At 32.1% G+C, this 14475-nt stretch overlaps 2 protein-coding genes across 3 annotated transcripts; one reads left to right on the forward strand and one right to left on the reverse strand.

Annotated features, from left to right (window-relative positions):
* The first annotated feature begins 7051 nt into the window (after positions 1–7051).
* Positions 7052–8702, forward strand: LOC125193315 (bidirectional sugar transporter SWEET13-like). Its single transcript, XM_048091085.1, has 6 exons — positions 7052–7137; positions 7300–7336; positions 7433–7646; positions 8113–8274; positions 8355–8474; positions 8547–8702. Exons 1-6 carry the CDS (start codon positions 7089–7091, stop codon positions 8700–8702), a joined length of 738 nt encoding a protein of 245 aa, XP_047947042.1. The 5' UTR covers positions 7052–7088.
* Positions 8703–8828: 126 nt separating this feature from the next.
* LOC125204699 (probable serine/threonine-protein kinase At1g54610) lies at positions 8829–11825 on the reverse strand. Of its 2 annotated transcripts, XM_048103412.1 has the most exons (6): positions 11293–11825; positions 10698–10982; positions 10064–10381; positions 9757–9984; positions 9435–9659; positions 8829–9209 (listed from the first exon to the last, which is right to left on the reverse strand). In XM_048103412.1, exons 1-6 carry the CDS (start codon positions 11536–11538, stop codon positions 8982–8984), a joined length of 1530 nt encoding a protein of 509 aa, XP_047959369.1. In that variant the 5' UTR covers positions 11539–11825; the 3' UTR covers positions 8829–8981. The 2 variants fall into 2 exon arrangements, with proteins under 2 accessions (XP_047959369.1, XP_047959377.1); XM_048103420.1 differs by lacking the exon at positions 10698–10982.
* Between the last annotated feature and the right edge of the window lie 2650 nt (positions 11826–14475).

Here is a 14475-nt window from a genome sequence, read left to right on the forward strand (position 1 = left end):
TAGAGATAGAGTTATTTCTATTTTAAGAAACGTTTCATTTTTAATGGGACAATCCAAAAAGGAAAACGTTTCATTTCTGGTGGGACAGAGGGAGTAGTTAATAGGAAAACATATCAGTTGCATTACCTCATCACATAAAATATGTAGTTCATTTGAATATGCAAACAATGCAGCAGTTAATTTTAGTTCTAAATCCTAAACTCATACAAAACAGTAAACATATACTTACTTCATTTTTAGAGTCATTTACTTCATTGTAATGTTTTATTACTTCATTTTAGTAATAAAACCTACTGTATAACTTATTACTTCATTATATGAATTCAATACTTCACAACAACTAATATACAACATATCATCCACAATTATAGATAGTTCACTTGGAAGAATACTATGTTAATTCATTAAGTACACATTAAATATCAATTAATTTTTAACCTATTGCAACAGGGATTTCAGTAGGGATTTGAAGAGAACTACTTGTTTTCTTCCTAGTTGAAGAGGAAGTTTTACCTATACATAACAAACACAGAATTAATACACAATATATCATCCACAATTATAGATAGTTCACTTGGAATACTCTGTTACCTCATTTAATATGATTTTTCACTTTATATTACTTCATTATCATAACTTATTACTTCATTATATGAATTCAATACTTCACAACAACTAGATTATAGTTAATAGGAAAACAGATCAGTTGCATTACCTCATCACATAAAATATGTAGTTCATTTGAATATGCAAACAATGCCAGTTAATTTAAATTCTAAATCCTAAACTCATACAAAACAGTAAACATATAATTCATATTTATAGACTATTACTTCATTTTAGTAATAAAACCTACTGTATAACTTATTACTTCATTATATGAATTCAATACTTCACAACAACTAATATACAACATATCATCCACAATTATAGATAGTTCACTTGGAATACTATGTTAATTCATTAAGTACACATTAAATATCAATTCATTTTTTACCTTTTGTAGTAGGGATTTCAGTAGGGATTTGAGGAGAACTACTTGCTTTTTTCCTAGTTGGAGAGGAATTTTTACCTATACATAACAAACACATAATTAATATACAACATATCATCCACAATTATAGATTGTTCACTTGGAATACTCTGTTGCCTCATTTAATATAATTATAGATAGTTTAATATGATACTTCTGTTAGGTTTGTTATACTGAAAAGCATGTTTCGAGCAAGTTTCGCACGAATAGAATCTTGCTTGTATACGTAAAACTCTACAATCCACTTTTAAACCCGATTCAGTATTATTCGAGCAGTTCCGCACGAATAGAATCACTATTATTATTACATTGTGTTTGCTTGTGCATTTATAAGATGTTTTACAAACATTTAAATGCATAAGAAGTAAACAAAATCTAAGTCTTTTGCTTAGTAGACCGGTTGTGGGCGTCGTCCACTTTAAGGTAACATGGTCAGATCTATGCAATGCTTTGCAAAAGAAAAAAAAGAATTTCACAACCTAGATAGGCTTTGGCTACCTATCGTGAAAGGTTGCAATGTCAGTCCGCATATTTCTAAGCCTTACTGAAATAAGATGACATTGGTGTGATATAGCACTGAATGGATCTAACAACAAGACGTGTCTTTGTGCTATCTACTGAAAGACTAGGTCTTGATAAAATACTATTTCTTAATCTACATATGTTAGCATTGATCATACGGTATTGATTATGCACTACTTTGACTTATCAAATGGTGCGGGTTTTTCGCAACCCAATAATCCTGATATATTGGGTAGTGGTGATTAATATCTAGCGATGCTAGGATTGCTATTATGTTGAAACGTGCGTGAGGTGAGTCTCATTTGATAATGTCCTCAAGAGGAGCTCGAACAAGGTTTTATTATTTGGAAAACTGGACCAGTTGGAGTTTTATTACTCTATGAATAATAAATAAATGTTTCTTGCTAAGTCCACTCTTGGAATTAATAAGATATTAATTAATTAAGTCCATAGCAGACATTAATTAATTAATGGACATTTATATCTTAAGCGCGGGAAATAAATAATAAAAGTGGAAACCCGGATTACTTGTAATTTCGGATTTGGATGGGGAGAGTTCAATATTACTTCTGTAGTGGCTGCTCGTAATATTCCAATATAAGCTTGTATTAAATTGTGGGTTCAATTTAATTAGTAAAAAGCTAATTGGGCGAGCCCATATCCAAAACCTTCCATAGATCCCTGTCTGGGCCCAAAAGGAACTTAATATAAATAGGAGAATAAAGGAGACAGAATAATCACAATTTTTATTCTCAAAATTTTCGAAAATTTTGAACTCTCCAGCTGTGGAGGATTTCAAATTCTTCACCTTTTCCCAAAAGGATTTCTTCTGTCTTCTTTATTTAAGTCCTAGTATTTTGATAAGATCAGCCCACCCTGATATCGAGATACAGTTCGGGAACCAGAGAGAAGATCTCTGGTCTAGTATTGAAGATCATCACGTGGAGAAGGCGCGAGCAATCGACGATTCTTTGGAGAATCAAATCGGTAACTCTAAACCGTAGAAATCATGTTTAAGATTTACTTTCCATGAGCATGAATTATTTGCGTTCTAGTATGCAATTATTTGTTTAACATGTGAATTGATTAATCGCATAATCGGTCAAATAGATCCCACGTCTGATTTATTTATTTTGTACAAGTCTTCCACTGTACAAGGGGCTCCAAACCCCAGCAACTTCATTATCATAACTTATTACTTCATTATATGAATTCAATACTCCATAACAACTATATTATAGTTAATAGGAAAACAGATCAGTTGCATTACCTCATCATATAAAATATGTAGTTCATTTGAATATGCAAACAATGCAACAGTTAATTTTAATTATAAATCCTAAATTCATACAAAACAGTAAACATATACTTCATATTTATAGACTATTACTTCATTATCATGTTTTATTACTTCATTTTAGTAATAAACCTTACTGTATAAACAAATCATTTATATTACTTCATTATCATAATGTATTACTTCATCTTATCAATTTACTACTTCATTAAAAAGAATATGTAGTTCATTTTAATGAAGAACACAACAATTATGTTTAATCCAAAAATCCTAAACACATTAATAAGAAACACAATATCAATATACAACATATCATCTACAATTATAGAAAGTTCACTTGGAATACTCTGTTACCTCATTATCATAATTTATTTCTTCATTTTACAAATTTAATTCCTAGGTTTTACCATCAGGATCTGGAATTTTGTTTCCAGCATCTGCATCGAGGTTCCGAGTTGCTTGTTTGATAGCCGGCTGCTTGCGAGTCGATTTTTGTACTATTTTGACAAAAATCAGAATCGAAGTTAGGAATGAGATGAACTTAATGAAATAAATTAAGAGTAAGAACTTTGAAAAGCTTCAGATGTGTATTACCTTCACCAGAATTTTGGCCAGAACGCAAATGGCGGCTAGAATTTTCCGTTGAAGATTTTCGAGTATCAACCATTTTGTAAATGTGGATTCGATGTAGATGCTTAATGGTACAAATGCTGAACAGATGTCGTCGATTTCAGTCGTAGATGGCTGGAGATGAGTGGTGAAGATGAAGATTTGTCGTCGGTCGTAGGGTTTTGTGAGAGAAATTTTGAGAGAGAAGTAGCTTACAGCGGAAGACTCAAAGCGGGAGAGTAAAATTTTGGGAATTTTGATTTTTTACCCTAATTATGAAATTACATAAATACCCCCGCTGAAGTAAATTGTGTATATAATGAACTACGAAAAATAACCCTTGCTTATTTAATCTAGCCCTTGATTTTCTTGATCTTGTGGCTATAATTTGTTCTCTAGTTATGTACTTAATGGGCACTTGCCCTATATCACTACTCTAGAGAATTATGCAATTTTACCAAAGTTAATATTAACTTTAACCATGTTTATGTAACCCACCAATTTATCAAGTTAAGCCACTGTTATTTAATAAGTACTACTATATAAATTTAGATAATTTCTTTTCTATCAAACAATAACGAAAAAATCTTATCACTGCTTATCTTGACATGAAGCTCGTATTTCTTATCTTGTTTTACATATCTTTTCATGTCCCACCTTTCTTATCAAACGGTTAATAATATAATTGAATGAATATAATTATTATAAGCGAAACATAATAGGAAGTGACGAACTTCGAAAACATGTAATATAATTATAATTTATTCACATATAATATTAGTTGATGTTGTAATGTGAATATTGAAGTGAAAGTTAATTAACCAAATATTAAAGAAAAAAACGAATCATATTGTTTTGCAATTCCAATACTCCACTTTAATGGGGGAATAGTAGTAGGAATCTTAACTGTGAAGTCTGTATTGAATCTATTGTAGTACTCCCTATATTTTAATGGGGGAAAAGTATTATACTAGAATCTTTCCAATCCTACAAGTTGTATACGAAATTTTCACCGCCTGTTTTTAATTTTATAAGTATTAAGTGTTCTTTATGTAAGCTATTTTAAAAAAATATCATAACACTCCTTTGATAGCCTGTCTAGTTATACCTTTTGAAAGAGTTAAAATCTCAATTAATCTTTATTAATTACTACTCTCACCTTGTCTTCCATTTATTGACCAATTTGAGATTAACATGAGTTTTAAGAAAAGTGAATAAACACAAGTAAAATTATTAAAATGTAAATTTTATTTTTATATGTTACTTAATAATAAAATCGTAAGTGAACTAAATTATTAGAAGATGAGATTCACTTATTAAATATAATAAAAATCAAATACGTATAATACTATGTTGCATGTAGGTCATCTTTTAAAAAAAAGCAGTCAAACCTACACTTTTTTAAAAATCACCCAAATTGTACCAAATTTATTGCGTTTACCAGAGTTATTGCGTTTATTAATTGCTGAAGAAAAGATTTAATGATCAGTCAAACTTACAAAATTATACAAAGAAAATATCAATATACACACTATTTTTGGACATTCACGCATTCTTGATTTGTAGTTTAGGTGGTAGGTACCATAACATATACTCCTATAATGAAAATAATTCAAATTAATTTATTATTTACTTTAAATGAATGAATAAATTTCGAGCATGTTTGATTGTTTTATTTTCTAAAATTTATATTTAATCAATTTATTATATTTAAAAGGGATTAATTGTCTACCAATCATCAAAATAACATAATAAGTGAGCGAAACTCGAATTGAAATTGACAAGCCTATTGTCTAAATATAGATACAACGTGGAGGCTCAACCTGTAATAATTTAGAATAGTAAATTGACGAATAACACTAATACATCATTCCCTGCGCCACATATCATTCATCCCATCTTACACCAAATATTGTCCTTCTTTATTTTATTTTAGTAGTATATTTTATAGTTGAGTGCATAAGATTTGTCCATCACTAACTATGGTTCGGGGATTGATCCATATTTTTAGTAGCAAATCTTAAATTTTTGGATCAATTCTCTTATTTTTCATTTCAAGATACAAATAAATCAGTATGAGAAACAATTATTTGGTCTGCTGGTAAATATTAAGAAGAAGAAGAAGAACTAGTGTCTTGCTAGATTCCACAATAAGAGCAAACATACAAAATACGGGTAAATTGGGAAAGAGATTTTGCAAAATCGGATAGCACCAATTTATATCTATTCAAACATCTCTATGGTCAAAGATCGAATCTATGAATCTATCTAAGTTTTAATAATTTATTTTCAATTTAGAAGTGTATTAGTAATTTATTTCTAATTTTAGCAATTGTATCAATTATATTCCATATTTTTAACGTACTAATTAATTCATAGTAATAACTTTTGTTTTTGGGAAGAAGTCGTCACGCTTCCATTGTTTGAAGTTAAATTTCGCTAATATGTTGATACAAGTTGAAAAAGTGAAATAGAAATAGCACGTTAAAAAATTTGATTATTAACGCATCAAAATATTGGCATCTTTACAAGTAAAAAAGAAAAGAAAAACATTGATGTAAGTCGTTTAATAAAAACATTTTAAAATAAATACATATAAGAAGAGTATTTAATAGAAGATGGTATAAATAAAATAAGCCGCTATTACATTGTTCTTTACAAAAATAACATTTGTAGGTACAAATTATAAATTTATACTGTCAAGGAATGATTGAGATATAATTAGATTATAATGCAATGACATTGCAGATGCAGTACTATAAATTATTGAAATTAAGATATATACAGCACACACGTACAAGGGAAGCTACCAACCAATAAAATACAAAATTCGCCGCAAAAGTCAAATTTATACTTATATCTAGCCCAAGAAAATAAGATAGATTACAAATTTCATCTCTCAGACTAAAACAAAACTTAATTATATAGTAGTAGATGATACATATCCAAAACCAAAGTAAAACTTAGCTAGTCACATTTCTAAACACAAAACACATACTAGTATATTCCATAATAACATTCGAAAAGTTTAGCTATTCTTGAAATTAAATTATCGATCCGAAATTAGAGCTCATTTAATTGTGAAAATTCAAGTAGTAATTAATTAATTATGAAACAAACCAATCCTAGATAAGATATATCCTCCTCTCTTTCCTTTTTTATTGAAAAAATGATTTTTCCCTAATTTTGGAGCATTTCTACTACACTAGGTGATCATTCAAGAGCAAGACGACATCTCCCTTTTGAGAGTATTTTATTTTTATTTCATAGAGACAATTGGGTATTACTGCTGAGACTGATGAGACAAATTATTAATCCACTTTTTTCTGATTGCACCAGAAAATAAATTCTATAAATTATTGCAAAGGTTAATTAATTGCAGCTCTAGAAAATTATACTAATATCTCAAGGAAAGTTGGTTGTCATTATCACTTAATCGCTTCACTTTACAATTATATATAAAAATAATCCCATTTGGCTAAGCTTCAAGAATTTTGGAACTTGTGTCCTGTGTATAATTTAATTCTAGGCTTATAAATAGGTGTTGAAATAATTCATATGTATGTATAAGATAGCTACAAAATATTTCTTTTTAGATTTGCATCATAATTTTCAAGACAGATATATATGATGGCAGGTTTCTCTTGGCAATGGGCTTTAGCATTTGGACTACTTGGTATATATATCTGTGTTTTATCTCTTTGATTATATAATAGTAGTACTATTTAGGGTAATGAACCAAGAAAGTTATAAGAATGGAAAGCCAAGAAAATCATCCATGGTTCATTAAGTGGATATTGATTAATTACTTAGATCAATCACTTTTTGTCATTTTCAGGTAATATTGTGTCGTTCATGGTGTTTCTTTCTCCAATGTAAGTTTATTATACTAACTTGATTTTTATTATTTTGTAGTAATTGTTAGTTAATAGATATATGTTGAATTAATATTAAGCAATGGTGAATTGCAGACCAACATTCTATTCAATTTACAAGAAGAAAACAAGTGAAGGATATCAATCACTCCCTTATGTGGTGGCATTGTTTAGCTCGATGCTGTGGATTTTCTATGCACTTCTCAAGTCATCCAATGCCACTCTTATCCTTACCATAAATGCATTTGGCTGTTTCATTGAGACAATTTATGTTTGCTTCTATCTCTTCTACGCCCCGAACAAGGCCAGGGTAATTTTTCTATTTGTTTCGATTCTCCAATAATGATATATATAGTGGGAAAATTGTCGAAAAAATCATCAAATTTGGCCACATTCTGGTCTTTCCAGCAACTTTAAAAATCGTCCGGAAAAAAAATCATAAAGTCATTATTCGCAGTTATCTTATGTTGAGATATTAGGTCTCTTGCATGTATTGATGTCGCTCATAAGTGTCTCCAATTGATGATGTGGCTGAGTGTTGTTAAACTGATGAAGATTCTAAATACAAAAATTCTTCAGTTGGAGATAAAAACCCAATTTTTTTCATCTATCGCAGATATGATTTTCATCAAAATCAAATTTTGTGGGACAGTTGTGAACAATGTTAAAACTTCATAATTTTTTTTCTAGTCAAATGGATCAAAATTGGCCGAATTTTATGATTTTTCCGACAATTTGCCTTATTATGTAGAGTCATATTTACAATTGAAATGCAGGTACAAACCCTAAAGATGCTCGTGCTCCTTATAATTTGTGGATTCGGATTCATCGTCGCGTTGACCATTTACCTGGTGAAGCCGCCTCAGCGTGCCCCGGTGGTTGGGTGGATTTGCCTGGTCTTCTCCCTGTGTGTGTTCGTTGCCCCATTGTGTATTCTGGTCAGCATATTTACATAAATAGTCTGAATATATTTAATTAATTAATTTGATGTATAAATAATTAATGTTTGCAATTGCAGAAAAAGGTGATACAAAGCAAGAGTGTTGAATACATGCCATTTCTTCTCTCACTATTCCTTACACTTAGCGCCGTCATGTGGTTTTTTTATGGGCTTCTAATCAATGATTACAACGTTGCAGTAAGCTCATATCCATATCTATTTATAGTAATATTTATATTTGCAAATATTTTAATGTTTATATATGTATAGGTTCCAAATGTGGTAGGGTTCAGTTTTGGAGTGATTCAAATGGGAGTGTATGTAAAGTACAAATATGCGGAGAAAATGAGCAGCAAGCAGAAGCTTCCAGAAGCTGCAGTTGTAGTAACTCAAATTGTAATATTAGATCATGAGCCAATAATTTAGGTAATTCTACATCGGAAGCAAATTATTTTGGTATATTAATATCTAAGGTTTATTAATTTTGTTTTGAAATTATTAATGTACAGTGTAAAATGGAAGTCAAGTAATAAACCCAAAATACCCTACCTACCAAAATTTGCTTATTTCTCTTAATAAAATTGATTATAAATTTCTGTATAAACCTCATCGTCTATAACTGTACACAAAAATATGACCTTTACATTTGATAAGCAGCATTGATTCTTGAAGATATGGTTACAGTTATACCTATGTCGAAAGCGTTCATCTGCGACCGAACCGGAAGTCCACGGAGCAAACAGCAGTGGACTGATATAAGGCGTTGATGAAGCAACGAGGAGGTGCACTATGAGGCTCTTTGTCACCATTCCTCCTCCTCATCGAGGAAGCGAACAAAGCATCATCAGCAAACGACGACATTGTGTGGCCAACTGCGCCATCTTGGTGTGGTGGTGGGAACTTCTCGCCCCTCCCTCTCCCGACTCTTAGCCTCTGCACGATATAGACAAGTATCGTTTGATCATCAATATACTCAATCACGTGTAAGGAGATGGTTCAGTTCAAAACTTTTCTTAAAGTCAGAACTCATAATTATATCAGTTCAATATGTTATGAGAGAAGAAAACTGCAATTTTCAATTCTCAAAGTTCTCATTTTAAAAACGTTCGCATAATTTCTATTTACTGGTAAAATTGAAAGAAGAAATTGACGACATACGCTTAAATTCATTTGGAGTTCTGTGTTGGCTTCGAGAACCGGATTTGCACGGATGGCCTTGTTGTGCACACGAGCTCTTCTAAGTCCATTGTTGATGTTCGATTTTCTGCCTATACCGTGTTTCCTTCTGGCTGCTTCATCTCTCAGTTTCAAATCCATTTCTTTGGTAGGAGGAAATTTAGGCAAACTTGATGGTTCACAAGCAAATGGTTCAGTAGTAAAAAACTGGCCAAAAACAGCATATCAAGATCAGGTAAAAACACTCAAAATCATCACCAGAAGCAACGAGTATTGATTGGACCGCGCACGCCTGCTTACTTACCTTACTCTTCAATGCTGCAGCAGCAGTGCCTCGTGCACGAGGATCGACTTCAAGAAGAGTTTCTATCAGAGCAAGAGACGACAGCGGGAAATCCTTAAACGTCTCCCTTATGCAACATTTATACGGATGCTGCGGTTTATAGAGAGTTGTATCAGGCAGACTTGATTGCTTCCAGAATTCCTCAGGAGGAGAGCCACATAGCTTGAATATCTTGTGCAGCTGCTCGACCTAATACGCGAAAGCATCCATAAATCGACGTTATAAAGTTATCCCTTTCATTAAACAAGTAAGACTAGTCACCAATTACCTCTGTTCGCCCGCGCAGTATTGGCTTTCCAGCGAGAAGCTCTGCCAGAACACAGCCGACACTCCATAAATCGACACCAACGCCATAGTGTGTGGCGCCTAGCAGCAGTTCAGGAGGGCGATACCAGAGGGTGACTACACGGTTCGTCATAGGTTTCTTGCTCTCGGGATTGAAAAAAGAAGCAAGGCCAAAATCGGCTATTTTAAGTATTCCTTCGTTGTCAATCAGCAGATTCGAGCACTTGATGTCACGATGCAAGACACCATTGCTGTGGCAATGCTCCAAACCCGAGATCAGCTGTTTCATATAGCACTTGACCTGCATATCGAGAAGCAAATGACGACTAGCTACTGTAAGAAGACGGAGCAGTACACGAATCAATCCAACGCAACAGAACAGATCATGACGATTCAGATGATCAATAAGCTTAAGCTTCGGATATTAGAAATGCATCATCAGTTGCCTACAAACAACAACATCCAAAAAAATTGCATAATTCGATGAAATATAAACGCGAAAGAGCCACATGTACCACAACGAAAGCCTTGAATCAAACACACATCAAGTAGATAAAACTGCTCGAATACAAAAGTGAAAACCGGTATGGTTTCGTTCTATAGTACAACTTACTTACCCGGTCCTCGGTGAAGTTAGCAGATTGAGCAGCAGAAAGGCCAGCAAGATCATGCTCCATGTACTCAAACACGAGGTAAAGGCTGCTTGACATCCGCGAAATAACAAGACCTTCGAGCTTGATAACGTTCGGATGGTTTAGTCGTCTCAACACGAGTATCTCCCTTGCCATGAACCTCAGAGCCTCCGGGTCAAAGCTATCGAACCTCACTTTCTTCAACGCCACCACCTTCCCCGTCACCAAATCCCTAGCTTTATACACATTGCTATACGCTCCTTGCCCAATCTGTGCAACATTATTCCCCAATCCCACAATTTGTTCAAAATCAACTCTAGTTAAAAAACACAATTACTAAATCGTATCGTCCACCAAAATTAGTCTCTATCTATTTATAACTAATTTTATCATTTTCCACTAATAACACTTCAACCATGCCTAGAATCTCTGTATTGGCTGTACCTAACGTATAGAAAGTGGTACCTTTACAGTGAGCAAAAGGTGATTCTAAAAACAGAGGAATACAACAAAACAGAGAAGCAGTAACTGATCAAAACTAACAAACTAACGCCGTGAATTGACGGAGTTATTTTAATACCTTAGCAATTTTGTCGAAGGTGTTAGCCAGCCGCGGTTTCCAACCCTTGATCTCGTCTCCGGCGACGGCGACGAGCCACGGCGGCCACGATTCCGTTGCGGCAGCGTCGGCGCCTATTCTCAGCCTGAATTCCGGCACCACCACCGGTCTGTCAGCGGCAGCGGCAGCGGGAGCCTCTTCGATCGTCAGCTCCTCCCGATTCCGGCGACTATTGCTGGCGGCTCCTTTTCCGTGAACACACCCCATAATCGAGCTCTCTCAACCTCCCATTGCGTCTGAAAAAAATTCAAATTTGTGAGAAAAAAAATGATCGTTTTTTCAATGGAATCATGGAATGAATTAATTAGCAGGGTATTTATATGGTTATGACCGAAAAACTCCATTAAATTCAGATAAATTCCGTTGACCCCAAAATTATATAGAATTTGGGCGGCAGACAAAGAATTGAGCTAAGATTGCTAAAATAGGTCACTGAATTATGAAATTTTGATGTATAAATGTTGTGTATTTGAATTGTGATTGCTTGAAATGTGGTAATGCATTTAATGGAAGTTAAATTGAATTCGGTATGTTTAGGGAAGGCTAGTTAATGTGTTTTGATAGCTAGTGTTTGTGTATGTGACAACTTTTTAAATATTATATTTATTTTTAATTTATTCAAAAATATGCTGATTATTATCTGGATCGTCATTTATACAAGTACAAGACTACAAGAGTGAAGGTGATAGAGTACTAATGAGTGTGTGTGGTCCTATTAAAGCATATAAGTCATATAATATCATACGCATATTATTGAGAAGGCTAATCATTTTAGCAACTAAAGTTTCAATTGCTTTCAACTTTCAAGTACTACTATTAATCATGCCACAAGTGTAGGTCATATACAATTATTGACAAATTGAAAATTTGGGATCATATTTTTGATGATTTGTAAAAATTATACTAACTACTAATGTAGTCAAAGACAATCAAGAATATGGCTTTCATTTTAGTAATGATGATACTGAAGTTTTTTATGCATATTAAAGTTTCTTATTGTAATTAACTAATTATATATAGACTTGGAAGTTCGACTTAATTTGATCATAGTGAGAAAAATCAAAACCCATTATTCTGATTCATAACTCTATTTCCCAATCGTAATTAGTTCAACTTTCACATTGATATCGACATGTTTTTAAACAACATTAAAAAATTAAACTGAATTCAAAAATATTGGTAGAAAATATCCGCCAATTATTGTTCTTATTTTTTTTTAAGTATTATAGCCACGCTTTTGAGTATTTTCATGCTGATTGAAAAATAAAAAAAGCTCACAATACTCAGATATTCATTGAAATAGTGATTTTTCCATGCGCAGAAAAACGAAGAGTTCAAATGTGGATTTATTGGAGGACTTGACTTGACTGGAATGGATGAATGAGTAAGTCCAATTGACTGCAGAGAGATTTAATTAATGTAATACCGATTTTAATTAGGTGGAAATAATTATCTTCTGAAGCATAATATTATACTGTAATTTAAAAATAGTAGTCGTATGAGATTGAACTCAAGGACCATTAGTAGACGTGAGAGTTGAAAATTTGAAATTTGACCAAGTCAATCATGTGAATTATTTGAGTACTGTATATTCATAGTTGTTGGCTCCAAATATTATGTTAATAGACGATTCATTGTGGTGACCATAAATATTTTTCTCTTTCTATATTCATAAGAATAAGAATCTACAAGAGATACATAAAAATTGAATTAGTGAATTCATTAATATATTACATTAGTACCCCAATATGTACTACTCCATAATTATCTTGTTAATGATTAGTTTTTTCTAGATGTGAATATCGGCACTGAAATATGAAGTGATAGTTCTGTTTTACTCCAATTTTCATCAGATAATAATTGTTAAAAACAGCAGGAAAAAATCCCAATTTTCTTTGAAAATTTGATTACATATCTTGTTACTACATTAATTTTGACTCGTCGAAATATTTTTTGTCTTTTTCAATGATTACATATGCAAGAGACCCAGGGCCCATGGCCCTTCTATATAAAAAATGCTGTTTGGTATTCAACACACATCATTTTCCTATAATCAAATGAAAAATAAAATTAAAATTAAAATTAAAATTAAAATTAAAAATACCTAATATCTCAACCCCATATCTTACATAATTGGGAAGAAAAATAGCGATGTTGATGTGAGAGTATAATGAATATTATAGTCTATAGATTAAAATTATATTCAACGCTTGTTACATAGTCTTGGCGAAATACTTCTTCGAAATTGGGCTATTTGTTTAATTGGGTTTTGATCACTTTCTCTAAACAGTATTACGGTTGGATGGTATTTGGGCCATAATTTGGGCCACCAAAATTTTGAATCATGAGAGTGAGAAAGCCAAGAAAAAGCCCACAATTTATACATTTGCAACTGTTTGATACCCAAGCAAATAATGTAGGGCCCGCATAAAAGGTCTGGATTCCTACTTTTGTAGTGGGATTTATATTTTAATAGTATCATCCCTCGTGCTATGCACAGATTATATAATTTTCAAGTATTAGTCACACATTTTCGATAAGTCAATAAAAATAAGAACCAATAACCTTGCGTACATAAATTTAAAAATAAGAAATGAACAATAACATTTATTAGATGAATAAAACTGTGTCAGTTAATTAAATTGATTATTAGGAACTCTCTTTTTATACATGTATAAAATATTAATATTATGTATAGATGGAATAGAGTGAACTTCTAAAAGTAGGAGTATTCTAATTAATTAAAAGAGAGTTACATTTTTAGTTCCGGTACATTGCAGTAATATTATCCGCAGTCTCTATTCATTGAAAATATCACTAAACATCCATGGATATCGGTATAATCTCGTTAAAAGGACTTTTGGAGTTTTTATACTCTTTGAACCATAGTACCCTAAACTTTTATTTTGGAAGATATTCTGATTAAAAAAAATGCAAAATTCCATACAACGATATTATATCAATGTCCAGATACATTGAGTAATATTATGATATAAGTGCAATTATGTGCATAGAATAAACATGTTCTTTTTTAATTTAATAGTACTATAATTTCTCCTCTAATTTATTGTCTTGAATATTACTCCCATTTTTTAACATGTCCTTTCTTAAAAAGATTTTATTGGCTTCTTAGCATAATATAAA

This window comes from Salvia hispanica, chromosome 1 (assembly GCF_023119035.1).
Source record: "Salvia hispanica cultivar TCC Black 2014 chromosome 1, UniMelb_Shisp_WGS_1.0, whole genome shotgun sequence".
Classification (NCBI taxonomy): Eukaryota; Viridiplantae; Streptophyta; class Magnoliopsida; order Lamiales; family Lamiaceae; genus Salvia; species Salvia hispanica.

Coding starts and splice junctions, on each gene's coding strand:
- LOC125193315 (XM_048091085.1), top strand. CDS start 7,089: ATGATGGCAGGTTTCTCTTGGCAATGGGCTTTAGCATTTGGACTACTT. Junction 7,138..7,299: donor TTTAGCATTTGGACTACTTG/GTATATATATCT, acceptor TGTCATTTTCAG/GTAATATTGTGTCGTTCATG. Junction 8,275..8,354: donor TTGCCCCATTGTGTATTCTG/GTCAGCATATTT, acceptor TTGCAATTGCAG/AAAAAGGTGATACAAAGCAA.
- LOC125204699 (XM_048103412.1), bottom strand. CDS start 11,538: ATGGGGTGTGTTCACGGAAAAGGAGCCGCCAGCAATAGTCGCCGGAAT. Junction 10,382..10,697: donor CTAACTTCACCGAGGACCGG/GTAAGTAAGTTG, acceptor CTCGATATGCAG/GTCAAGTGCTATATGAAACA. Junction 9,210..9,434: donor AACTCCAAATGAATTTAAGC/GTATGTCGTCAA, acceptor TATATCGTGCAG/AGGCTAAGAGTCGGGAGAGG.